Source organism: Alnus glutinosa, chromosome 3 (genome assembly GCF_958979055.1).
Source record: "Alnus glutinosa chromosome 3, dhAlnGlut1.1, whole genome shotgun sequence".
Taxonomy (NCBI): Eukaryota; Viridiplantae; Streptophyta; class Magnoliopsida; order Fagales; family Betulaceae; genus Alnus; species Alnus glutinosa.
The window spans coordinates 26,636,913-26,661,699 of NC_084888.1; the positions used below are offsets into that span (position 1 = coordinate 26,636,913).

At 35.9% G+C, this 24,787-nt stretch overlaps 3 protein-coding genes across 11 annotated transcripts; all 3 read left to right on the plus strand.

Annotated features, from left to right (window-relative positions):
* The first annotated feature begins 287 nt into the window (after window positions 1-287).
* Window positions 288-1,192, plus strand: LOC133864396 (uncharacterized). The gene is made up of 2 exons (XM_062300722.1): window positions 288-637; window positions 743-1,192. The coding sequence occupies exons 1-2, from the start codon at window positions 466-468 to the stop codon at window positions 967-969; spliced, it is 399 nt and encodes a 132-aa protein (XP_062156706.1). The 5' UTR covers window positions 288-465; the 3' UTR covers window positions 970-1,192.
* A 9,785-nt stretch (window positions 1,193-10,977) lies between these two features.
* Window positions 10,978-16,199, plus strand: LOC133864380 (uncharacterized). Of its 9 annotated transcripts, none has more exons than XM_062300696.1 (6): window positions 10,978-11,134; window positions 11,258-11,375; window positions 13,655-14,000; window positions 14,390-14,480; window positions 15,696-15,804; window positions 15,884-16,199. In XM_062300696.1, the coding sequence occupies exons 3-6, from the start codon at window positions 13,880-13,882 to the stop codon at window positions 15,935-15,937; spliced, it is 375 nt and encodes a 124-aa protein (XP_062156680.1). In that variant the 5' UTR covers window positions 10,978-11,134; window positions 11,258-11,375; window positions 13,655-13,879; the 3' UTR covers window positions 15,938-16,199. The 9 variants fall into 9 exon arrangements, with proteins under 9 accessions (XP_062156680.1, XP_062156679.1, XP_062156677.1 ...); XM_062300695.1 differs by having other exon boundaries at window positions 13,717-14,000; XM_062300693.1 differs by having other exon boundaries at window positions 13,739-14,000.
* A 1,325-nt stretch (window positions 16,200-17,524) lies between these two features.
* Window positions 17,525-18,602, plus strand: LOC133864473 (26.5 kDa heat shock protein, mitochondrial). The gene is made up of 2 exons (XM_062300815.1): window positions 17,525-17,964; window positions 18,068-18,602. The coding sequence occupies exons 1-2, from the start codon at window positions 17,682-17,684 to the stop codon at window positions 18,466-18,468; spliced, it is 684 nt and encodes a 227-aa protein (XP_062156799.1). The 5' UTR covers window positions 17,525-17,681; the 3' UTR covers window positions 18,469-18,602.
* The last annotated feature ends 6,185 nt before the right edge of the window (window positions 18,603-24,787 follow it).

Consider the following 24,787-nt stretch of genomic DNA (forward strand, 5'->3'; position numbering starts at 1 on the left):
ATTCATTATTAGATTTATAGGACAAATTTAATGATAAATTCAAAACTTAATTTATAGAGATGCGTAAAAAATCAATGCGTACCATTTTTTTTAAGAGAAATCCTCGATTTTGGAGAAGGGACTCATAATAAATAAATCAGTAGGTGCCCACACCTTATCAAAACTCGAGATTGACCAGTTCCCATCCTCTAGAAGTCCCCCTCCCAAAGTTGACTGCTGACGTCACCCAAAAACGAAGAAAAAGCCCCTCCAAATTTGCCTAAAAATTATAAAACAGAAAACAGAAGCCAACCCAAACACCAAGTCTTCTTCCTCCCGACCTCTCCTTCTCCCAGATTCTCACGCCTATTATTATTATTATTTTCACCCAATTCCCTCCTTTTTCTTTTCATACAATAATTCTTTTTTTTTTTTTTTTCTTTTTTATTTCTTCTAAAGCTTTCATCTTTGAGGTTTTGATTCACCATGTCTTCCATCTCGCAAGGCCTGGTCTTGGCCACCGCCATGGTCGTCTCCAGCACCGCTCTTTTCCTTGCTTATTGCCGGCAAAAGTCTTTTACGGCACCCCATCTTCCGGAGAATCAAAATTCGCAGCCGCCTGAAGAGAAAATTCTACGCTCTTGCTTATTATGTTCAGGTACTGTTTTTTCCTTTTTCCCATTTCAGCTTTTTTATATTCTTGTGTCCAATCTTTCGATCGGTTAGTAAGTGTTTGGGTGCTTAATTTCTCTTGTTGTTGCAGAGGACAAGAAAAGGGACAGAAAGAAGAAGAAAGTGCAATTTGCTGAGAATGTGAAGGAGCCGAGTGGAAATGGCGAGGAATACAGGAAGGGGCACATGAAGCCGAGCGAGGTTGAAAGAATTTGCAGAATCGAAATCCGGGAAGTTCGTCGAATGCCGGATAATCGGACTGCTTTGTACAGTGGAATTCTCAAGAACCGTGTCCAACGTATGCAGTGCTCGTATTGATCATTAGAATTTTCAAAAAAAATTCTTCTTGCTTTTCTTGTTGACTGACCAGAAAAACAAAAACAAATCTTGGGTTTAATTTCTGTGGTTGTAAATACTTGGGCTTGGGGCTTCTTCTTCTTCTCTAAAATGAGAAAATATTGGGCAAAGATTTGTTTCTGATCTAAATTTCTGTTGATTCTATAGATTTCAGAGGTTGAATTTTAATAACTCAGTTTTAATTTGTTCTTTTATTAATTTTCTGGAAATTAAGGATTTTGGTGGACCACAATAAATTATTTATTTATTTATTAATTAAATAAAGCAGGTCATTTTCTGGGAATTTTTGGATTACTCTAGGGAGTCAATTCTCGGAAGTAGTTCCTGAAACTCTTGTTTAAAACATTCGAAAGAAAAAACATGGGTCAAAATATTCCTTCCAAATTCAATTTCAACACGTAAATTCAAATTGCTTTGTCAATTTGATTGCATCACGATTCTTCATGAACAATCGCTAATTATTGGAGAATATAAATGAGAGCATCCCGATATAATCAATTTGTTGTCAAGTGAGTTGTAATTGTTTGAGTGCCCCATTTTTTGAAAAATTATGAATACATAGAGATTTTGTTTTTTGAAATTATGTTTAGATAATTTAAAAAATTTGAGACAAAATTAAAAAAAATTATATAAAATCTAAGTAGAATTTGATATTTGAAATTTTTTTCTCACCCAAACATGCTATTAAGAGTCTATTAGTTACTAGCTACTTACCAGAGGAATCTTGTAAAGATATTACACATAGCCACTCCCAACAACTTCGGTTTTGGCCATGCGTAAGATCTACGTCTTTTTCTCTATTTTTCTTCGAGATCTCTATAGTTGGTAAGTAATGATTGAATATCACCTAAAGATACAACTTTTCACCACCTTGCTTATGTGGCAAGGTAGTCTTCTACTACTTTTTGATTTTTTTTTTTGATTTTTTAAAAATAAATCAAGGTAGGGGACCACCTTGCCTATGTGGCAAGGTAGTGTAAAATTATATCTTTGGGTGGTATTCGATCATTACTCATAATTGATACCCTCTTTTTTTTTTTCTTTTTTTTTTTTTTTTTTGGATGAATTGATACCCTCTTTTTGTTTATAGAGAACCTTAGATCTTGTTGCAGACCTTGTCGCGATGTCCCATTTGCCTACATCTTTGGGCATATCTCTTGCCGGACATCGAGAGTGTTACTCTGCTCAAGCAACTCCGATCCAGTCAATTTCAGTGTGCTCTCCCCCGTTGTACATGGCTTCCAAGCTCACTTGTTTATGCAATTGGTGACTTGGACTGCCGCATTAAACCACTGATTATGGTGGCTTTTTTCTTGGCCGGTGGGCCAAGATTCAAATGGGTCTATCCAATCTTTTGACCCATTCTTAGTAGTCTTTAGAATCTGTTTACACTATACTTGTTGTTCGTTGGCCTTCCAAACATCTTTCATTTCGTTTTGTTAGGTCTCTTGAGTAATTTTTTGTGGTGGTAAAATCACTTTATGCCAACTAGTTTACTACGTGAGTAATTACCAACCCGTGGCCAGTGAGAAAAATATACGATTTTTACTATTTTAAGTGAAACGAAGAAACATCATTTCATTTGAGGATCAAAATTTAATGTTATTATATTTAATGATTTAAATGATATTATGTAATAAATATGTTTATACGTTATTAAAAATAAATAAAATAGTATTATTTACAATGTTAGATACAATAATATTAAATCTAAACTATATAACGGTTCTAAATTGTTGTTGGCAAGAAGTGTGATAGGTTAATGGATTTAAAGCGGCACTACACGGTGAATTAAAAATATGAACCATATGTAGAACGACAAACAGATGGAGGATTCCTGCTTCAGTGCTGTAGTTATAAATTACAGCAGATCTACTGTAAATTAATGAATGGTTCAAATTTTTTCAAATTCTCTTTGACTGAAACGTAGTCGTTTTTAACTCAAAGTTGTCTAAAGCAAACGTTTCTTGTGGTTTCCTGTTTGAAAACGTTTAAGGGTATTGGGAGCATATGACATGATTGAAAAGATGTGTGTTTTAAGGATGAACATAAACTGCTTCCAAGTTGCAATTAAGTTCTTCAATTATTGAGTCACAGTTGTCTGCAAGGAAGATGTCAAAGCAGCCCAACTAAATTGACCAAACCAACTGTAACAGACAATAACATTTATTTGAATGTTTATTTATTTTTCTATTATATGTTGATCTCTCTCTTTCTTTCTTTCTTCTTTTCATTTTTTTATTTTTGGAAATTGAATATTTAGTAAATGGGGTGCAAATTAAATGCATGGAGTGGCAGACAATAGAGAGCGGTAGTGGTAGTATCCAATTGCGATGGGCCATGGCCAACTGAAAATTTGGAAGGTAATGCTTTTGATTTGGACCAAAAGCTAATAATTCAATAAATTTATAAAGTTGGTTGCCAACTTACCCACATACATACACGTAGTGGTAATCCATTAATTTGATTTAATTGATTATTAACTTCTTGGTGACCTTTAATGCTTTTTCTTTGACTCTTGCATTATAATATTTATATATATACACACGTTTGATTGGTTAAGAAAGCAAGCAAGAGATTAGAAAATGGAATCCTTAAGAAATAGTGTAATATACCCCACCGCTCTTTATTTTAAGTGAAAGGTATAAGAGTTATTTTATGGTCAAGATTTAATATATATTGGCATGCAAATAAAAAAAATTTAAATGATGTGGCCTCATTTATACCGGTACATATAACAACATTATATTTTGACCATGAAATAACTTTCAATTTCAAGTGAAATAAAGAGGATCCTTGTCAGTTAGGATTAAGTTTGTTGGATCTGACTTCAATGTTGTAGAGAAAAGTACTGTAAAAAAAAAATTGACTGTTGAGATTCAATTTTTATGTTTTAACGCGAAGGACGTCGTAGGAAAAGTTTAAGAAAAAAAACACGTTAACACTGTTTCAAAGGAAAAATACCAACGAGTACCTCTGTTCTCCCCTATTCTACATGTGTCGACAAGAAAAATGATGATGAGTCCGAAGTAATTGCATTTAAAAGACAATTAGTATCAAACCCAGGTTCAATTAATGGGTACTTTTGATAAAATGGATGAAAAATGGAGGAATGTGAAAATAGAAGGGAAATTGTATTGATAATGAACTCCAATTAGGGTTGGAGACAAGCTACAAATGAATTCAATTAAGGCTGAAAACAAACCACAAGACAATAGTCTATATCAATTCTCAATAATCCTCATTAACAACCAACTGACTTTTAAATAGAAATACAAGTAGATAAAGCCTAAAGTAATAACACTTAAAGTTCTAATATATATTCAAATTTAAATAAACTCTAGTCCTAATACTAACTAATCTAATTCTAATAAGTTGAAATTTCATTTCGGCCAACTCCACCTCTTATCCTAATCTGACCCCTATCAGTAACATTTGTCTAATGTCAAAAGTAAATATAAAAGAAAAATGATAGATGTACTAAATTTTTTACTAAGAGATGGATATTAAGATGATGTGGAGCTTATTCATTAGTACCCGCAGCATTTCTTTTTATTAATTGTTTTAATCATCTCCAATAAATAAGCTCCACATCATCTTAGTAAAAGATTTAGTACCTTTAGTATTTCTCAACATAAAATGTAAACCACAGAAATGGACGTGCGGGATGAATTTGGAGAATGAGGGTATTGGGGTCTACAAGGAAAGAGGAGAGAAAAAGGTACCAAAATTCTGTGTACAGATGCTAGCAATTGAAAAAACTTGGTCATTTTCCATTGCTTCGTCCATGCTTGCCCCCAAACACAAGCTTGAACCAAGACAAAGGTTGTGTCTCGTCAAACAAAAGAGTTTTCGGACAACAACCTATTGGACCATCGGATGCCAGCCATTTTGACAACGACAATCTTTCTATTATTTCAATGGTGTAGATTTCATCCAAAACAACGACTAAAAAAGAAGCAAGCAAATCGATCAGACGAGGATTTTTTCTACTATCTTTCTATCGGGAGTGTAGGAGATTGTGAGATGTCTTTGATGAAGCTCATACACCTAATTTGATAGGCGGACTTCTTGTTTGGACAAGAAATCCCATTGCCGTATGAAAAAAGATTAAGAATTTAACTCTAATTCAAATTATTATTATTTTTTGAAGTGGGCGATTATAATAAGATTAAAAAATACCCTAAATATGCTAAAAACAAATTTAAGGATTCCCAATGCATGCAACCCATATGGTCAAAGACGAAGCCATTTGGCTACTTAATTATTTAGCTAATTTGAAATATTATAGAAAAATAAAACTTTAAAAACTTATTTTGGGCCTAGAGGGTGATCATGGATCTGAATACCAAACATGCTCTTTCTACTCAACCAGTGGGTCGAACATGATTTGTGATAAAAATTGAGGCCTGGGGCGATGATAAACTTTAGATCCATTTCTGACTTCGATGATGAGTGAAACCACCAAAAACATACAATGAGTCTTGAAAACAATCAAATATTTTCTTACTTACAATATATATATATGGCAAAGAAGGAAGAAACGCATCATATTTTCTCTATCAGCTTCGGCTACAATTGCTCCTATCAATTTTTTTTAAAAAAATCATTGATTCAACATCTGTACTTAAGTCATAACCAAATACAATCTGTATTTACCTTTTAAAAAAATTGATCTATACTTTTTTTTTTTAAAAAGGAATCGAGCAAAACTTTTATTAGGAAAACATCATAAGCACAACACTCAACAGAGATAATATCAAAAATACAATGAGGGACTTTCTTAATTAGAACAAGTTTCTCCCTCATAAATAACGCTTCATTCGCAAGACAGTGGGCCACTCCATTTAAATTTCGGCTGACATGGTTGACATTCTATTTATACAGACAGTTCAATTCCCATCTAGTGTCCTCAACACCGCCGTAGCTTCTGCATTATTAGGTTCAGTGATATAATCTTTTGGCACTAACAATGTTGCCAACACCTCTCCTATGCTATCTTGACTATAACACCATTACTCATATTTTTGTTGTCTTCATCAACGGCTGCATCCCAATTGACCTTGAAGAAACCATTCATAGGGGCTTCCCAACTTATATTCCTAGTAATTGCCGATTCTTTCTCTGAATATTTCCGAGCATTGGCACTTCGAAAAGCCTCCAATGATTCAAATGCTTTGCTTACCACTGTGGAAGGAGGGCTAACAAGTCGTCTATAGACCATTGCACTCTGTCATAGCTACAAGTTTCGTGCCACAACCGCTATGAGTTCCACGCCATTGTTGTCCAAATGTCGATGAAACTCTTCCACAATAAATACAAACTCCTCATGCTCAATCCAACTTTTTTGGATCTTCTTACCACACATGCTCCATGTAGCCTTTGTAGCCGAACAACCCCATAGAACATTCTCGATAGTCTCCGCCTCTACTCCGCATAAGGGACATAATGGATCTTCAGTTAATTTTCTACTAAGAAGATCAACTTTGGTAGCCAAGTCATCATGGCAAGCCCTCCACATAAGCAGCTTCACCACATGAGGAGTATTCATCTTCTAAATCCTTTTTCATAGTATTCTATGCAGGCCAATACATGAACATTCGCCTTTATCAGTTGCTAGTATATCCTTTTGTAAATGGTATGCACTTCTATTATAAGCTCACCATTTGTTGTGGCACTCTAAATTTGCTTGTCACTCCTATGGTTAAAACCAATAGGGATTTGGCACATAACATTGCCATTATCCATTTTGAACAACGCACGAATCATATTTATTTTCCACCATTTAGTTCCTGGATCATTGAGATTCGCTACCCTTGCGTCGTTGCTGAGTCCTCCTTTACAAGTTAGATCATTATGTGCAATAGTTTGCATAGCCACTTATCCTTCCAAATTCGAATTTTTCCTCCATTTATAGCTCGCCACAGTAGTTCAGCCTTTAAAAGCTCTCTTGCTGAGTAATATAACTTTCCGCCACAACTCGCTACGATCGTGTAGATGTTGATGCTTTGGTTGCAGGTACTACAAACATCGATGAGGACCCTGTGGCGTTATACTTGGGATACTACGATTGATGCTCTTCACATTTGGTTGTAGTTGTGTTGGACTCAGATAGTCCACCTTTTGTGTAGACTTTATGTACATGGCTTGTGTCGAATGTGACACATATTTTGTATAGCCATTTTTTTATGTATAATATTTTGTTTAAGCTTTAAACAGATAGATAAATGTATGGCTCTGTTATTGTAATTAATATTTGTCAGTTTTATGATATTAGTTTCCGCTGCGTAATTGTTTATTTCTGTTGTATCAGGTACATATTATAGGATGTGTACATTGTGGTTGCTTCATGGCTAATCGTTATGCCATTTTGGTTATTTCATTTTGTATTAAAAAAAAAAAAGGTTAATCACATTACGTGTCTTTGCACATGGGCCTCACCCCGTACACCTTCCACCTAATTCACTTAACCCCATCCCATGAGTGCCACGCATCCCTAAAGTCTCTCTCTCTCTCTCTCTCACTAATCTAGACTAGTCTGGTTTGCGATCTTTAAAATATTATAAAACCATTTAGGTTAGGCGTTGGTCTTCTAAAATACTTTAACCCCTCTGAATTTCAATTTTTTTTTGCCTGTGACCTTCCCACAAAAATAATTTTTTTTTAGGTTTTAGTCAAATTGGGCTAGTTGGAATGAGGCCCACTTTCTATGACTTTATAAAGGTCTAACAATACTAAATTTACTTTGTAACACCCCACTCAAACACGTGACAAATATTTTATAATCACTAGTTTAGGCATACGTACGTGTGTGTGTGTGTGTGTGTGTGTCTATATATATATATCCTACTTTATACACAAACTAGAAGATAATGTTGTGTTTTATAAAACACTAAAATGAGATTTAAGGTTTTGCAAATGCTTAGTTTAAAGGCATGGAAAAATTGGGGTTTTCAAAACACTTGGATTTTCAAGTTTTTTTAGCAATGTTCAAACAGTCCGTACATTGTCCCAACGGTGCCACATTATAACGTTAGAACGGTGTGTAGTAGTAGGAAACGAAATTTTAAGAATGTTGTTCGAATGGTTGTGGATAACCGTTCGAACGGTTACACTGTGAATGCAATTATAATATGTCCAAACTTAAAGAAAACATGGAGGATGACTTATATACGCCTAATGAAACCCTAGGGTAGCCATTTAGGCTCGCCTACAGCAGCCTAAGAGAGAGAGAGAGAGAGAGAGAGAGAAGGGCTTTTCTTTAGGTTTTTATGCTATTCGAGCATAAAACCCTTAAGCTTGAACTAGTCTTGATTGATGTGTTTTGTTTATGCTAGAGCCTTGATTTTCATAGTAGTTTGTATACTTATTGAATTTCCTTAATATTGTTAGAAAATTAGGTCTTTTAGGTAGATATGATTGGCTTTTACATGAAAGGTTGGAACTTTGGGGAGTGATTTTTGTTTTGACCATAAGGTGGTGCTTCACCACTTACCTTTCAACACATCTAGAACATTCCTAGATTGTTTAACAAGGGATTGTGAGAAATGTGAAGAAAGTTATATTCTTGAGGGTTTTGAGATATATTTGTAAGCATGGTTGTTTTCAACAATGGTTCATGTAGTATGATCCCCTTAGAAGTGTTGTAACATTTTGGGGTCAAGAGAAAGTGATAGATCATGTTCTGGTTGGGTGAAACTTAGGGAAAACATGTCCTGAAACAAAAGTATTCGCACGGTGTTGAGCACCATTCCAACAGTATGGACCGTTTCAACGATCCTCGAGGAATGGTTGAACGTTTTTAGGACAGAATGTGTAAATCGAATTTTTAAGTATAAATTAGGGCTTTTCTTAAAATCTTGACTAATATTAGAGTGTAATGCAAAATAAAGATGTAATGCAAATTACACCCCTAACGGTGAATATAAATACGTTTCAAAGCAACCTTTATAAGATATTAGGCCTCACTACACCTCACAAGAAGCTCGTGTGTGGAGTTGTAGAGCTTGAGGTAAGTATTGCCCATGAAAATGCCAAAATAAATTATCATTCAAGCATGTATATTTTCACCTTATAAACTGTGCATTTTTTAACGTACACGTTCCTCTTGAAAACATATAGTGAGCCTTCATATCTTATAAAGGTTGGTTTGAAACCTATTTATATTCACCCTTAGGGATGTAAATGAACAAAGCTACTCGTGAACATAATCGGGCTTGACTCGACTAAACGCAAATCGATTATTAAATAGGTCGTTCATGAATACGAAATTAGGCTTGATTATTAAACGACATATACTCGTATAAACTTAGTTTAACTCATTTAATGTTCGTGAACAAGCTCGTATATGGATTGACTCGTTTATTAGGGCTCGACTCGTACATATTCACTAAGATGTACATATATTAGTTAATTAGTTACCAATATTTTAGTACTTTACTAAAACATATAACTAATTAACATATAATTATATAAAATAACTACTTGTGGTTCTTAGAAAAAAAGATTGTAACTACCATATAATAAATACTTTTCTATAATACCCCTCTATATTATTTTTATTAAACCGAAAACAATGATAGCTGGCATCCGCTTTAGTCCTTTACTAACCGTATCTTCAAGAAATCTAGAAAACCACTCTTAGTACACCCCATGGAGATAAGCTTACATGAAATGCCATTTTGGACAAATGGAATAAGGCCACTCTAACATAACACCTCTCATTAAAAGATATTCAAAGAAGACTCGTTACACACATAGAGTTTAGGGGCCGAGGCAGCAACGTGCACATCATTGGCCACCGCACGACATTGTGGCTGCATGCTTCTGTTTGCAGCCTGGGGGGACCGTTGATTTGAGAGAGAAATCAAGAGAGAAGGGTGTTTGTTCGTTGGCTTTCGGGGCTGGTGTTGCGGCTGCGCCGCTCGCGGTGGTCTCTGGCCATTGACCACGTCGGGGCAGCCATGACATGCAGTTACTAGCCTTTGGGCAATGGTCTTGTGCTGTTTTAGTGTTGGAATTTTTGTTTGATATTTTAAACTTAACTCGAGCCGAATACTCAAGCTAGATTCCGCTAAAAATGTGAGCTTGAGCTCGAACTTGCACGAGGTTCAACCCTTGACAAGCTCGATTCGAGATTCTCGACTCATCACGAGCTCGAGCTTGAGCTCAAGCCCCAGCAAATATTTCACGAGCCGAGCTCGAGCAAACACTACTCGCTTAAGCTTGGCTCATATACACCCATAGAATCATTGTGATACTAATGAAATAAATTATGTTCTCATTTGGAAATATCTTGTTGTGTGATGTACCACCGTTGGAAAAGAAAGTGAAGAATCTTGAGAAGGGAGGGTGTATACTAATATAGAGAATTGACCCTATGACCTATGTTTATTTTTAATGTTAATTACCTTGAAAAAAATGGTTGGAAGTGACCAGCACAACCATGTATGGATGTCAGTCATGCCCTATAGTATCGCTAGTTATAGTTTTTAATTCAAAATAACGGTGATACTTAACACATAAAACAACTCGAAAACTACCTTTCGACATATAATGAGTAGTGGTTTGAAGATGAAGTTCAATTGGGATGATGGTTGTGGGTACAAAGAACTCAACTCTTGTCCATTCCTCTATTATTACTATAAATCTAATTAACTTTCAAATCTTTACCGAGAATATCAAAATTAACAACTCAAGTAAAAACATGCATGCCTACAATTTGTAGCACTTGTGACATAGATGTTTGGTTGTATAAAACATAAATAGTAGCCTAAATAGTGAAATACATCATGAGCATCCGTTGTCAAGTGAATTTGGTCCGGAAAACACACAAAAAAAAAAAAGAAAAAAAAAAAAACAGAAAAAGTGATCCATCCGTGATTCACTGATTCAGACACTTTTGGGTTGATGTGTCGAAATCATTGCAACCGAAAAGGAGCCACTTGACAGTGGAAAACCGTAGGGTAGCGAAACTCCCTTTGTATTACGTATATATTCTTTTCCAGTTCTGCCCATCGTCTTCTTTATTCTTTTTGCCAATAATTGCTAGAGGAAAAGAAGAAGAAGCAATCCAAAAGGCCATCCTTTAGATTGGGCTTTGGGTTCCAGGAAAGAGAAAGAGAGAGTGAGTGTTCTATTTCTCAATCTTGCAGGTCGCTTTCTTTTCATTGATTACATTTTTTAATTTTTTTTCTTTTACAATTTTATTTTAATTTTTCTCTGATACCCTTCTTTTTTTGGCATCCAGGAGGGCTCTCTGATGTTTCTTTCCTGGAATCGGTTTCCCATCGAGCTTTGACTTTCCCAGAAAATTTCTAAGCAGATCTGATAAGGCTTTTGTGGGTCTTTCTTATATTGCATATGGGGTACGTTTTTTCTGATTCCCAATTGAGGTTTGGAATTGTCTGGGGATTTTGTGGTTGAATGAGTTTTCAAGCTTGTAACTTTCGTGGGTTTTTGTTGTTGTTGTTGTTGTTTGGTGTTTGAATTGGAATCTCTTGTGGTTTTAGTTATTTGGTTGCGGAGGAATCCAGGGAAGAGAAAAGAGTTATGATTTTGAATAAAGGCAATGAATGGGCATTGCTGACATATATATCCTGTAGCGTCGTTCGTTAAGAAATTGGCAAACTCAATTTAGCTCGGTAATATGATCCTATATAACTCGGGAAGTTGATTGTTCTTTAAGAACATAGCAATTTTTTTTTTTTTTTTCTGTGTCTTGGGGGGTGGGTGGTGGGGGTTGTATATTCTGTTAGACTGTTAGATTAAATTTGATGAAAGAAATTGAAAACTTCAATTGAACTAGATGAGACACCTTGATGACCCTCTGCTGATTAGGGTTTCAAAATTTCCCATTTCCCAAGCAATTAAAGTTAATACTTACCGTTAAAAAGAAATAAGAGAAGAAAGTTTAACATTTTCTTGGCAATCTAACGGGAAAATAGAAGCCTTTAGTTATCACCCATGATACGAATTTTTTTTTTTTTTTTTTTTTTTTTTTTTTTTTTTTTTTTTTTTTTATCTCCATTATTGCTTTTGTTCAGTTCGGTTATATCACTTGTTTTTGGAGTTGGTATAAATTTTCTGGTAATGTCATGCATATTTTTAAAAGCGTGCCTTAAAGCGCTAAGTGCCTCATACCCCTGCAAAGGGTATGTAATTGAGTTCACCTAAAGCTCAAAAAGCTAGCTTATAAAGCCTTGGATTTGTAGGTTCAAATGAGAAAGATGTGATGCATAATTAATGGTTTCACTGCGTCCTGCTTACATTACCATCCTCGCTTCTCAGTGCTTCAAATATATACATGCAGTTGAAGTGACTTTAAAAATTTCTCATAAGTATCCAATTACCTTTTGATTGTTGATAGGTGAAAAGAAAGCACTTTACAGTGAGTCACACCTACCTAAAAAAATCTGAATAATGACAAGTTAGGACTATTGAGTATTTTGGGCCATTAAGTCTTTTTATTTAGCTATTGACATAATTTCTAAATAGCATTTGTAAAATTTGTTTAAATTAGAATGTCCAGAATCATCCAAGTTCACCCCTTTGGAATTTTGGGCTTACGCAATTTCCTTGGTTAGGGTAATCTAATTGTGGGTCTGTACCATAGTCATGTTCCCATGGCCTCTGAGAGCACCTAAGGACCATGGTAGCTAAATACTGAGGTGCCACTACTTTGCTATTAAGTCTCCTTCGTGCATTTTCTATTATGGCTGCTTGCTACACCTGCCTTAGGCTTAGTGTGGTGCACAGATGGTTTGGCTCAATGGCCTGAGTTACTCTTGTTGAAGGTTATAACTGTCACTGAAGAAAGTTTTCAAAAGGTTGTTCAAATTGTGAAAGCTAAATTGTTGTTTTCAGTCTAATGTTTGGCATGCATATTCTCATTGGTGTTTAATCAGCTTTGAGGCTTTGGTAGGCTAAATGTTTAGTGTGCCAACAGTCACATGCAAAATATCCCACATATCAAGAGCTCAAGTTCAAACTGAGAACTGAGCCCCTCAAATTATAGCTTTAAAATATTTGTAGAGAAGATTAAATTATCTTGAATATAATCGGAGATCAGTATCGTTCAATTAAAATTATAGGATAGCTCCCTATAGTTTGCCTTATAGATCAAAATGAAAGCGTAAGAACAAAGGTCCCAGTTTCTTGTCATTACTTGGGAGTTGGCCATAATGTATAAAGTGTTACTGTTGGCTTGAACTTGCGTTTAAATGCATCTTTTGTTGGCTGCCAAAGAAATAAAAAAAAAAAAAATTGAAAAAAATAAAATGAAAAACTTTTTAGCAAGTTGAGGTTTTGGGTATTGAGGTTTTATTGTCTAGCTGTCTTATATACTTCATTATTTTGAATATTGGATTCTAGGTCTATGCTAATAATGATTCTTTTAGCTCCTCTCCAGCCTATTTTCCCATACAGTTGTTGGGGGGGTACTTCCCTCTCAACAAAATTGCTTGCTTGATTCGTAGTTGGCTATTTTCTTCTTCTCTATCTGTTGATTTAACTGTATGTAATTCTCTTTAGATTCCACACGAGAACATTGTGATACTTGTAAAATGATGTTGTCTTTCGTTTCCGATTTGAGTGAGAGAGAGAGATAGCAGGTTCTGTGTGGACTAATTTATATAGGTGGTTGCAGTTTGTTGGTATGTGGTGGCTGCTATTTGTCAGCCATATGACTATATGTGAGATTTGTAACAGAACCAAATGGGATTTGTAACAGAGCAGTGGTTGTCTTGGATGCTATAACAAGCCCACAGTCACTACCTCAGTGGATGCTCTATCAAAAGGATTAACGACTCAAGGTCAGACGGTTAAGAAACCTTGCATATCAGAGGATTTCTGGACCACCAGCACGGGTGATATGGACAACAGTGCAGTTCAGTCACAGGGAAGCATCTCATCAATCAGTACAACCAACCAAATTTTAGATCCCCATGGCATTGCTGGGAGTGCTAACACCCCTTCTGAATTTGTAAATCATGGTAAGTTTTCATTTCTCCTTGGACGTTCAGTAACTTGATAGGATTTGGCATATCCATACATCTGATGCAGCTGTGGGTCTTGATTTTATTTTATTTTTCTTTTGGGGAGAGTAAACTTATGAATCAGTAGGAACCCCAATTAATATTTTGAAGGGTGGTGTCACCAAGTTAACACATTACCCCTCTTAATTTTCCTGTTTTTCCTTCTTGATCTTTCCAGTCTGATGTATGGTGTCTTTAGTCGTTAGCATATGCTTTATGGTTGAAGTTGGTGATTTATATGATGTTGTAGGCAGTATTTCATGTTGCTCTTCCATTTATCTCATGTTCAGTTTGTGTTTCTGTTTCTCTATGTTAACTCATACTTTTCTATCTTAAATGGGGTACAGGTCTTCTTCTCTGGAATCAGAATAGGCAGCGTTGGGTAGGAAATAAAAGGTCTGAGAACCGGGCCCAACCAACACGAGAACCCAAATTAAAGTGAGTTGCTTTAAAAAAATTCTGAATTTGTCAAATTAAATATGGCCTCCTATTTGAAGATCTGAGAGCAGAAACCTTCAACCTATAATTAGTTTTGCAAGTTGACCTGTTATCAGATTCATCTGCCATTTATCAATTATCATAATATTGACTAGCAATGACTTTATTTCACACCTTTAAGGCCCACAGAACACCTTAAGGGGGAGGAGGTTGATTTTTATTATATTATATTATTTCTCTTTGGGATAGCTCATTGAAATGGAGATATTTCATATTTCTTCTAGTTTGGACCAAGTTCTCCTGTTACCATAGAATCTGAGTCTTGGTCATGATTTTATATCAAGAATAAAGAGAAATAACATCATTTCAAGAAACCCCAAGAGGTAGCATTATTGGTGAGGAGTCACTTTTCATGAAGCAGAGTTCATTGGTTCAAAGACTGTTCGGCCTTGTTTGTTAAGTTACAGAACAGTACACAGTAATGCGTGGACTGTTCATATACTTTTTTTTTTTTTTTACTTTTCCATATTTCCTACTACCAATCAAACATCAAAACATTCTCACTTTTTTCACTTTTTATATCACATCAATAATTTTTTATTACTATTCAAATAAAAAAATTCACTTCAAAACAAAACTTTTTCACATTTTTATATCACATCATCACTTTTTACTAATTCCAAAATTAACAACCTACTACTCTGTTCTGTACATGTCTTTGCCAAACAAGCCCTTCATTCCCCTCTCATTGGGACTAAACTCACTCGCCCAAAAAGGAAAAGAACAAAACAAAAAGACATCATTGCAAGATATAGTCATAAATTTTGTGAAGAATTTCTTTCCCTTTATCGTATTAAATGCATGTACTTCTTTGTATTATATGAATATGTGGCATCCAATCTTGTGGAACAAATTCATTTCCATGTTGGGGCCAAGTTTGGCCCTCAAAAGTTGATGAGTGCTACAAAACCAAAAAGAGAATATTCAAAATTTGGTATTACATTTTACTTGCAATCTGCACGTCTGACAGTCATGAATGATGAATGTTGCGAAGTATCCAAATTTTTTGGCTTGTTGTTTAGGCTTTCTATATTAAGAGTAGGAATGAGTGAAGGATGTAGGAATGTAGGAAAACCGCTTCTGGAATATGCAGCACCTTTTTGTTTGTAAAGTAGGTGTTGAATATTCATGAATTCGTTTCTTGTATCTTGTCAGCACTCATTGTCTATGCATTGGTAAAAAATTCTGGCTTTGCAGTTGGAATGCATCGTATGAAAGCTTGCTTGGGAGCAACAAGCCATTCCCTCAGCCTATCCCACTTCCTGTAAGTCGATCTCTGCCCTCAAAAGCTGGTCTAATGCCGATAGTGTGCTTTAGGTAATTCTTTGTTGTCTTGAACTCAGGAAATGGTAGATTTCCTTGTGGACATCTGGGAGCAGGAGGGGTTGTATGATTGAGCAGCTGAAATATGAGATGCTTAAAGGTTGTTAAGAAGTCAAAACCCATCTTTGCTGTTGTAGTCATTCATTTCGGTTTGCTTCCACAGCAAGAGCGGGTGGATTGAGCAAACCGCGGCTTGTAATCAACTGTAACATTATCTGTCACATGCCAATGCTGGGATTTTCATTATTCAGGCCTTTTAGATTTGCTTGTATTACATTTATAATTGATTTATGGCACCGGCTGCCTGTGTCGTTCGTGGCGGCAAGTTTTGCAAAATTTCTTTGACCTTGGTTTAAGAATAACTATGTCTTCAAATAATTAGAGAACATGCAAATCTGTATTCAAATTCAAAATGTTGTTCGTCTCTTAAAAAATACTCAACTTAAAATAATAATCAATCATCTACTATAGACGTTCGGATTTTTGTCTAAATTTGGTGAAGAAATCATGTTTTCCAAATGAAGAGATCATGTCTTGGTGATAGCCAAAAATCAGAAACATGCCGAAAACAAAACAACTGCAATATACGCTCTAGCACATGTATAGCTAAGCGTTCTGCCTTTAGCTTGGCTATGCTTGAACAAATGTCCAGCGGATGTCTAACAGATTGACTTGGCTTGAGCAGATGTCTAGCTGAGTGTCCTTTGCTCCCCGTTTGTCCCACATCAAGTTGTTTAGAGCCAGATTATGACGGTAGCGGATTAGGATTCTCAGCAATTTACAATCTAGGCAGCACATATTGTGAGAGAGTACATAATGGATTTACTTGCTCAAATGAATTTTGAGTTGCACGACTATTTATTCGTGGACAAGTGAAGCCCATGTAGGCTTTCTTACATTTGCTATCTAGATTAGACAACAAATTATTAGAGATCCTAATCCGACGACAGCTATACATAATTTGTATTTTTTTTAAAACAAAAAAGGCAGGAGGGAGTAGCCAAAGTTGTTACTCTACCTGCGTGTGACTATCGTAGCCGCTACCTGCTGGAAACCAATGATAGGAGGGGCCTAAACAGTGAGAAAATTGCAGGCGTTCCCTCAAGTCCGATTGAGCCATAACCTGACCCGACCCCATCAAAATATCAGTGAAACTCAAAGCAAATTCTCATTAGGAAAGTCAAACTCATGTACCTAATCACATGGAGATTGCCTTGAGGCTACGCCACTGGACAACCACCATTCATGGTATCATTTGTATATTTGACTATGAAAATGATAGGATTTTCAAAACTTAAAAAAAAAAAAAAAAAAAAAAAAAAAATGGTCAAATTGTCACCATTCTATGTGATCTATTGTATTAATAAATAATGGTACATGCTAATGGTATGGTGACACGTTTTGAAACAAGTTTATGAAAGTCTGCATTTGAGTGATACTGTGATATATAGTAACAGAAGAAAGATTTTGAAAGTAAAAGACGTGGCATCCGATGCATTTTCCCCTGGAACACTGTTTGCACTCGTTGTAGTACACTTTAGAAGGACCAAGAACATTCTCAAAAAAGAAAAAAAAAAAAAAAGAAAAAGAAATAGTAGGACCAAGAACATAATATAATTTTCTGACGTGTCATCACCACCTCCCAGAACCTCTAAGAAACTTCTCCAAACGTCGAAATCAAAGCGCACAGCGTAGCCACAAGGTCCACAACGTTCTTTAAATTCCTATCCTCTTTCTCTAGCTACCAACCAGAACAACCCACATACCCACATACTTCTTTCTCAATTCTCACCAAGTTTTATAACACAAAGCTCATCAATGGCTTTGACTCGTTTGGCTTTGAAAAGTCTGGAACAAAGGGTGCCGGCTTCCTGTTCTGCTTCTTTGCTTGGCCAAGGTGTTAGTGGTCTTCAGAACCAGAGGTTTGTGAACAGGTTTACTGCATCAGCTAGTGATAAGGTGGCTGGTGAGAAGACAACAGATGGCAAACAGGTTGCTGTTTCTGAACGTGGGAAGAAGTACTCCAAGTTGTTCCCAAGGAGGCAACGCAGGTGGCAGCCTTGGAGGAACGACGACCGTGACTTTGTTCTTGCCCTTTATGGTATTCTCTCCTTCTCGCTCAATCTCTCTTTCACACACACACAGAAACAAACACCTGACGTGGGCGGCTTAATTTGTTGACTCGTCCCTTTTTGTTTCCCTAGAGTACTTTCCATCGGGGCTTGGAAATGCGCTGATGCAAGCAACGGAGAACATAAACAATCTGTTCGAGAAACTAAACATATCGCCCTGGACACTCAGTTGCCGCGTAAAAGAGAAGGACGGGTGCTACATGTTGCGGTTTGATGCGCCGGGGGTAGCCAAAGAAGACCTGAAGGTGACCATCGACGACGGGGTTTTGACAGTGAAGGGAGAGCACAAGGAGGAGAAGGAAGAAGCGTCCGATGAAGAGTTTTGGTATGGCTACTACAACACAAGCCTGATGCTGCCCGATGATGCCAAGGTTGACGAGGTTAAGGCGGAGTTGAAGGATGGAGTGCTAACCATTACCATTCCTAGAACTGAGAAGCCCAAGAAGGATGTGAAGGAGGTTAAAGTCGATTGATCTGAGCATATATATATATATATATATATCTGATGTGTGTGAATGTGGAGGATGGAACTTGGAAGAAAGGATACGTGTCGCTTTTGAACAACTTTGTGTGTTTTTTATCATGACAATAAGATCGATCTTTATCACTTTTTCAACTGCCCATGACAATATTATGGGCTTGTTTGTCTAGCAAGTAGCAACAATACAGAATAACTGTTTATGTACTTTTTTTTCTTTTTTCTTTTTTTTTTTTTTCTTTTTTTTAATATTTTTCACTACTAATCAATATCAAAACATTTCCACTTTTTATATCATATCATTAATTTTTTGTTACTATTCAAATAAAAAAATTCACTACAATACAAAATTTTTTCACTTTTTTATACAAATTCTTTTTATTTTATATCACATCATTACTTTTTACTAATTTCAAAACTAACAACCTACTGCTCTGTTCTGTACATGTTTTTGCCAAACAAGCCCATAATTCAGGGTACGAGTCTTGGTCTTAACTTCAATCAAATTGAAAATGGAGATCTCAATGTACAAAAGTGTAAAAGCTCGAGCGAGTTGCGTTGTAACATAATTTTCCTTTTTTTTCTTTTTTCTTTTTCTGTAGGTACATAAATTTATAATGGAACATAAATTTAAGAGGGGTGAACTCTTTAACAACAAATTCATAAAAGTGCTCAAATCGGGCCTATAAATGATTCAAAAGGGTCTATAAACTATTCAGTCACAGTCATCTATATTTTTAGCCAAAGTCAAGAAATGAGTCGCATAAAATAGTGTAACAACAAAGCAGAGGATGGCAGAGCATGATTCTTGTGTGAATTTTCAATCATACTCAAAATTTTCAAGTAAGGGAAAAATACAATTTAGCCTCCCAAACTACCACCATTTCTTCGGATGGCTCCCCAAACTACTAAAGCTTGTACTCTGGCCTTTCAAACTACCAAAACTTTTGAAAAATACTCATTTTGGCGAAATATTCCCATAATACCCTTGTTACGTGTCATTTTTCAATTAAAAAATTTTAAAAAATAAAAAATAAAGTAAAATTTTATTTCTTTTTATTATTATTATTATTATTTTTTTTTTTAAAAAAATGTGTGTTTGGGGTGGCGTTATTTCCCAACCGCGACCCAATCTTCCCGACACCCCTCCGTTCACAGTCCGTTTGCAACGCCGTGATAACTGATTTTATAGCCCGGCTCGGCAAGTTCCAATTCGCAATCATCAGCTCGTTGATCTCGGTCGAGCTCAAGCTCGCCCCGCTCTGAAAAATATCCTCCACCTAAGAGAAAAACTTGTGATCCTTGAGCTCCATGTAGCTATTGGTCAACATTTTAAATGCCAAAAAATTACAGAAAGGAAAATGGATATGAACATCAACGAACAAGCTCACGGCCGTTGATTTCTCCGTCAGAAACCGATCAAGGTCTTCCACAACGATGATGGACTTGCTCGTCGTTTATAACAAAACAAAATTTAAATTGAAATCATTTATAACCTTCGAAAGATCAATATCATAGACATCGAAGGATAAAAAATTAGCCATGTCCGCGTTCGGAGAGGCAGGGATGAGTTCGCCGAGCTGTAGATGTGCATCGTGCCCAACGACGATGTTGGATAGAAGCAGTACGTGTCCTCTGGTTTATCGCAATATTTTTTTAAAAATAAAAATAAAATTTTAGTTTTTTTTAGTTTTTAATATTTTTTTTTTAAAAAAAATGAATTTGTTTTTAAAATTTTTAAATTGAAAAATGACACTTAGCAGAGGTATTATGGGATATTTCGTCAAGATTGACATTTTTCAAAGGTTTTGGTAGTTTGGAGAGCTAGAGTGCAACCAATAGTAGTTTGGGGGGCCATTCGGAAAAAGTGTGATAATTTGAGGGGCTAAATTGTATTTTTCCCTTCAAATAAAGAGACACGGACAGGGACACGACATTCGAAAGACTCTTTAACAACACTGTCACAAGGAGCAGCAGTGACGGAGGCAAGCGAAATTTGGCCGGAACGTGCAAGCCACGCCATGCATCAGAGCGTGAGGCCTGTTAAAGTCGCGGAGCGGCCGGTGGGGACAATGACAAGGTGCGTCGAAGGGCTGGACAAGCAGGGAATAACAAATCTGGTTCTTAGAAAACCATATCTAAAATACACAGCAAACTTGTGGTAGAGGGCAGTGGTTAGGAGGAAAGGGGTTGAGGGCAAACTGAGAACGAGGTAAAAAAGGTAGAGGGTGGGGAGAAACCAAAAAGACCAATCGAAGAGGGTGCCGACGCTGTGCTGAGACATAGAACAACAAAAAAAGTGAAAAACAAGAGAAAACAAAGGAAAAAGGAAGTAAAGAAGTGGAGAGGGGAGGAGGTACTCCCCAAAAAGCATTCCATGAAGAGGCAGCAATTCTCAAAAAGAGACAGAAAGAAACCCAAGGAGAGAAGCCGAGATTTTTTTTTTTTTTTTCACCAATGCTATATATCAACTTATGTCACCTCATGTCCCTCGTAGCTTTGTCAATAAGTACTTGTGGCAACTTCTTACTTCTACAAAAGTGCTCTGGTGATTGGCGATTTTGGAGAAGACCTTGGTTGAGTACCCAGTTTGAGGCGGAGGGAAGCCCTGTGCTTCCCTCCTCCCCTATTTTGCTTTTGTTGTTTTTTGCTTTGTTGTTTCAATAAAGGTTTCTTCTTCTTCGGCGTCTCGGCACTGAAGGTGAAGAAGTGGTTGTTCTCTCGCCTTGTCCTGGGGTGGAGTGGGGTTTTTATGGATGCCATGGCGGACGATCTCTCCCATTCCCCCGCCTGAGGTTTCATTCAGGGATCTACTGGTTTTGATCTGCAGAGACCGGTGCTGATTGTGGGTGTAGCGCCGGCCGATGTCTCAACTTCTAAGATTTGGACTCCTTTCATGGATCTACCGGCTAAGTCGAGGAGTCCCATGGTTTTACCGGTTTTTCTTTCGTGAAGGCCGTTGCAGATCTTAAATCTGAGGCTATCTGATCTTCACGGTTATGGCGCTAGCTGATATGATGGACGTGTCGGAGATGCTTGCAGCGGAGATGGCCACTGGATCTCTATTGGTACGGCGGTTTGGGTTGTGAGCAGTTATTTTGGGTAACCATTTCTTTGGTAGGCAGGGCGACGTGTGGTTGAGATCGAGGGCGGGTCCGGATTTTTCTGGAGTCTTCGTGCTTCGTTTGCGGTTCGGATGGCCGATTGTCTCACCCCTTCCGATCTTCAAGGAACGGTTTCTAGTTCACCCAAACCGTCGAGGAAAAAGGGGGTAGGGAGTGGTGCTTATGGTCCGACATGTGCATTCATAGTGGTTTTTATTTTTTGTGTCTTGTTGTTGTTATGTAATGCAACTGCTCTGTTTGTTTCAACCTAGGTTATAAAAGCTATTTTATAGCTCAGATTGCATGTCCTCTCCTTGTTCTAGCAACAGATCATGCACCAGTAGAGGAATTTTTCTGTTGTCTAGGTTATCTTTAGTAGCTGTGGTCTATTATGGTCCGAATTTGACTTTGCCTGGTGTAGAGAAAACTCTACCCAGAGTGCCTCTGATTTGGTTTATTAGGGATTCTTTGTAATTCTGGACATTTGACCAATTGGTCTTTTTCTATATATTGGAAGGGATCTTTAACTCAAAAAAAAAAAAAAAAATGTCCCTCGTAGCTTTTAAAATATCATTAGATTTTAATTTAATTTGATTTTAAATACAACATCAACTTTGGGATAAAATTGGCCATATGTGACATTTATAATTAATCAATCTTATAAGTATTATTTTAACTATTATGAATGGAACCAAGTGAAACCCAAAATTTTAAAGACTCGCTTATAATATAAAATTTTGACATCGTAAAAATAAAAATAAAAATTAACTTGTTCATCTTGGGGGTTTACAAGGTTTCCCCATCCCTATCGTCTAATCTTTATTCTTCCTCTCTTCTTCGTTTTTTTTAAAAGATAAATGTTATTTTGCATTCTTTTTTAGCATACTCAGCTAATGTGACATGCTCAATTCATTTTTAGATCAATCTTAACTAAAAATTCAAGAGTCGATTAAGCATGCCACTTCAGCTAAGTATTTCTCCATTCAAAATGGAACGATTTTTCACCATGCACTAATTTTTCGTCTTGTGACGCGGTCCGTTACATTGGAAAAAAATATATATAAAAAGAAAAAGAAAAAAAAAAAAAAAAAAGAAGACGGATTAACTTAGTTGCAATTCTAGCTGGCCCCAAAAAAAGAAAAAAAAAAGTTGTGCAATTTGTCAGGGGTAATATTATTTAGTAAATTCCAATACAATTGGATGACGTGACAGTAAAAATTAGCCATTGGATCGGCACTTATAATTTTCTTTCTAAAAAAATAAAGAAAAAACAATTGTTGATCAAAGGATTAATTTTTACTGTCATGTCATCTATGTAGTTGTACAAGAGTCTACTAAATAGAATTCTTCATTTGTCATACCTCTATCACACTCTCATTCTACTAAACTGATGCAGTAGTACTCATTTTTTCTACCAGTTTAGCTATAGGTTTTTTCTTTTAACGGACCTCTTATGCAATATCCTTGGGCTGATGTGGCAGTGCTATTTTTTTATTTTTTGTGGTATTTTGGTCATCAAGGAGCCAAGCTGAGCTTACCTCGTTTTGCAACTTCCATGGGCAAGACTTACTATACATGCCTTAGCTCAACTCTTCATGGAGACTGACCCAGCATTCTTACAGTCCACTTGGGCCCAAGGCCAAGGCCAAGCCCATACCTTTTTTCTTCCCAACTTTCCCAAGTTTTGCTTAATCTCTTATGCATATGAGGAACTGTTGGCAATTAGATTGATAAACGTCTATAAAGTTAAATATTACTTATAGAGCCTTGAATAATCTTAGATTTTAAAAAATAAAATGATGTATTAAGTATTTGGAAAAAGTACACATACTCCCATCAAACTAACACACAATTTGCAATGTCCCGCCAAACCAAAGATTGCATCAATGTCTTCCCAAACTACTAAAAATTTGCAATGTACCCATTTTGTCCCACAAAAAGACAAAAACGACCCTAAAATTGTTTTAATCAAACAAAAATACTCCTATAAATTCAAAAAATAGTAAGGAAACAAAATGGTAGATGAGGTTTTTTTATTTTTTATTTTATTTTTATTACTGGTATTTTTTGTTATATGGGGGGACATTACAAATTGGTAGTTTTGAGGATACATTAATGCAATCTTGTTTGGAAAACATTGCAAATTAAGTGTTAGTTTTAGGGGATATGTATATTTTCCCAAAGTATCTATTACACTAATATCTCATTGTGGAATTCATGTATGTTCTAAAAACTTTAGGTTCTATTTGTTAATATGTTGTGAGATGTGTGTTTTATTTTTTATTTGATAAAATTTTCTAGCATGGCATTAAGATAAAAATTGTTTTTTGTAATTTTAGAAAGGACGGAAATTTCCTACAACCCACATATAAAAAGGATATGTGTCCTTTAAACATGTGAGAAACACATGTTTTTTTATTAATGCTATTAAAAAAGCATGTAAGAAGCACATGCTATTTAAATAACATGTGATTCTCACATGTCAATGAACACATGTCAATCTTATATGTGGATTGTAGGAAATTCCCTACAAACCGGTTTGTAGGAAATTTCTGTCATTTTAAAAATATTTGGGGAAACTTCACAAAACCCTTTGAACTTCCATTCGTTTCGAAATGATCATTTTAAAGTTTAAAAACTCTCAATTTCACACCTTGAACTTCTAATTTGGTGCAATGTCCTCCGTCTATTAAGGCGTGGTGTTAAATCTTAACGGCACCCTTGAAAATGACGAAAATACCCTCATTTTTTTTGTTTTATTATTATTTAAAAATAAAAAATTGGGTATGAGAACTCGTGGGTCCGGTGGTGACCCAATGTGACCCACACTGGGTCACAAGCCAAGTGACTCATGACGGGGTCTGGCAATGACCCACGACGGGATCTGGTAATGGTTCAAGTTGGGTCACCGTGTGACCCAACCATGGGTCTTGTAATTTTTTTTTTTTTTTTAACTTTTTATTTTTAAAAAGAAAAAATTCTTAAGTTTTTTTTTTTAAAAAAAAAATTAATTTGAAATTTTATAAAATTTTTAGGAGTATAAATGTCATTTTACTTTTTTTATTGTTTTATTTAATCCTAAACCCTAACAAATGGAAACCATTGCACCAAATTAAAAATTTAAAGTGTGAAACTAAAAGTCTTTTAACTTTAAAATGATCATTTCGAAACAAATGAAAGTTCATTGGGTTTTGTAAAGTCTTTTTTTCG

Bases quoted from the DNA above. Each gene is read 5' to 3' on its own strand.
- LOC133864396 (XM_062300722.1), top strand. From the start codon at position 466: ATGTCTTCCATCTCGCAAGGCCTGGTCTTGGCCACCGCCATGGTCGTC. The intron at 638-742 runs GTACTGTTTTTT...TTGTTGTTGCAG, and splicing joins CTCTTGCTTATTATGTTCAG to AGGACAAGAAAAGGGACAGA.
- LOC133864380 (XM_062300691.1), top strand. The intron at 14,481-15,695 runs GTGAGTTGCTTT...GTATCTTGTCAG, and splicing joins ACACGAGAACCCAAATTAAA to CACTCATTGTCTATGCATTG. The intron at 15,805-15,883 runs GTAAGTCGATCT...TCTTGAACTCAG, and splicing joins CTCAGCCTATCCCACTTCCT to GAAATGGTAGATTTCCTTGT.
- LOC133864473 (XM_062300815.1), top strand. From the start codon at position 17,682: ATGGCTTTGACTCGTTTGGCTTTGAAAAGTCTGGAACAAAGGGTGCCG. The intron at 17,965-18,067 runs GTATTCTCTCCT...TTGTTTCCCTAG, and splicing joins CTTTGTTCTTGCCCTTTATG to AGTACTTTCCATCGGGGCTT.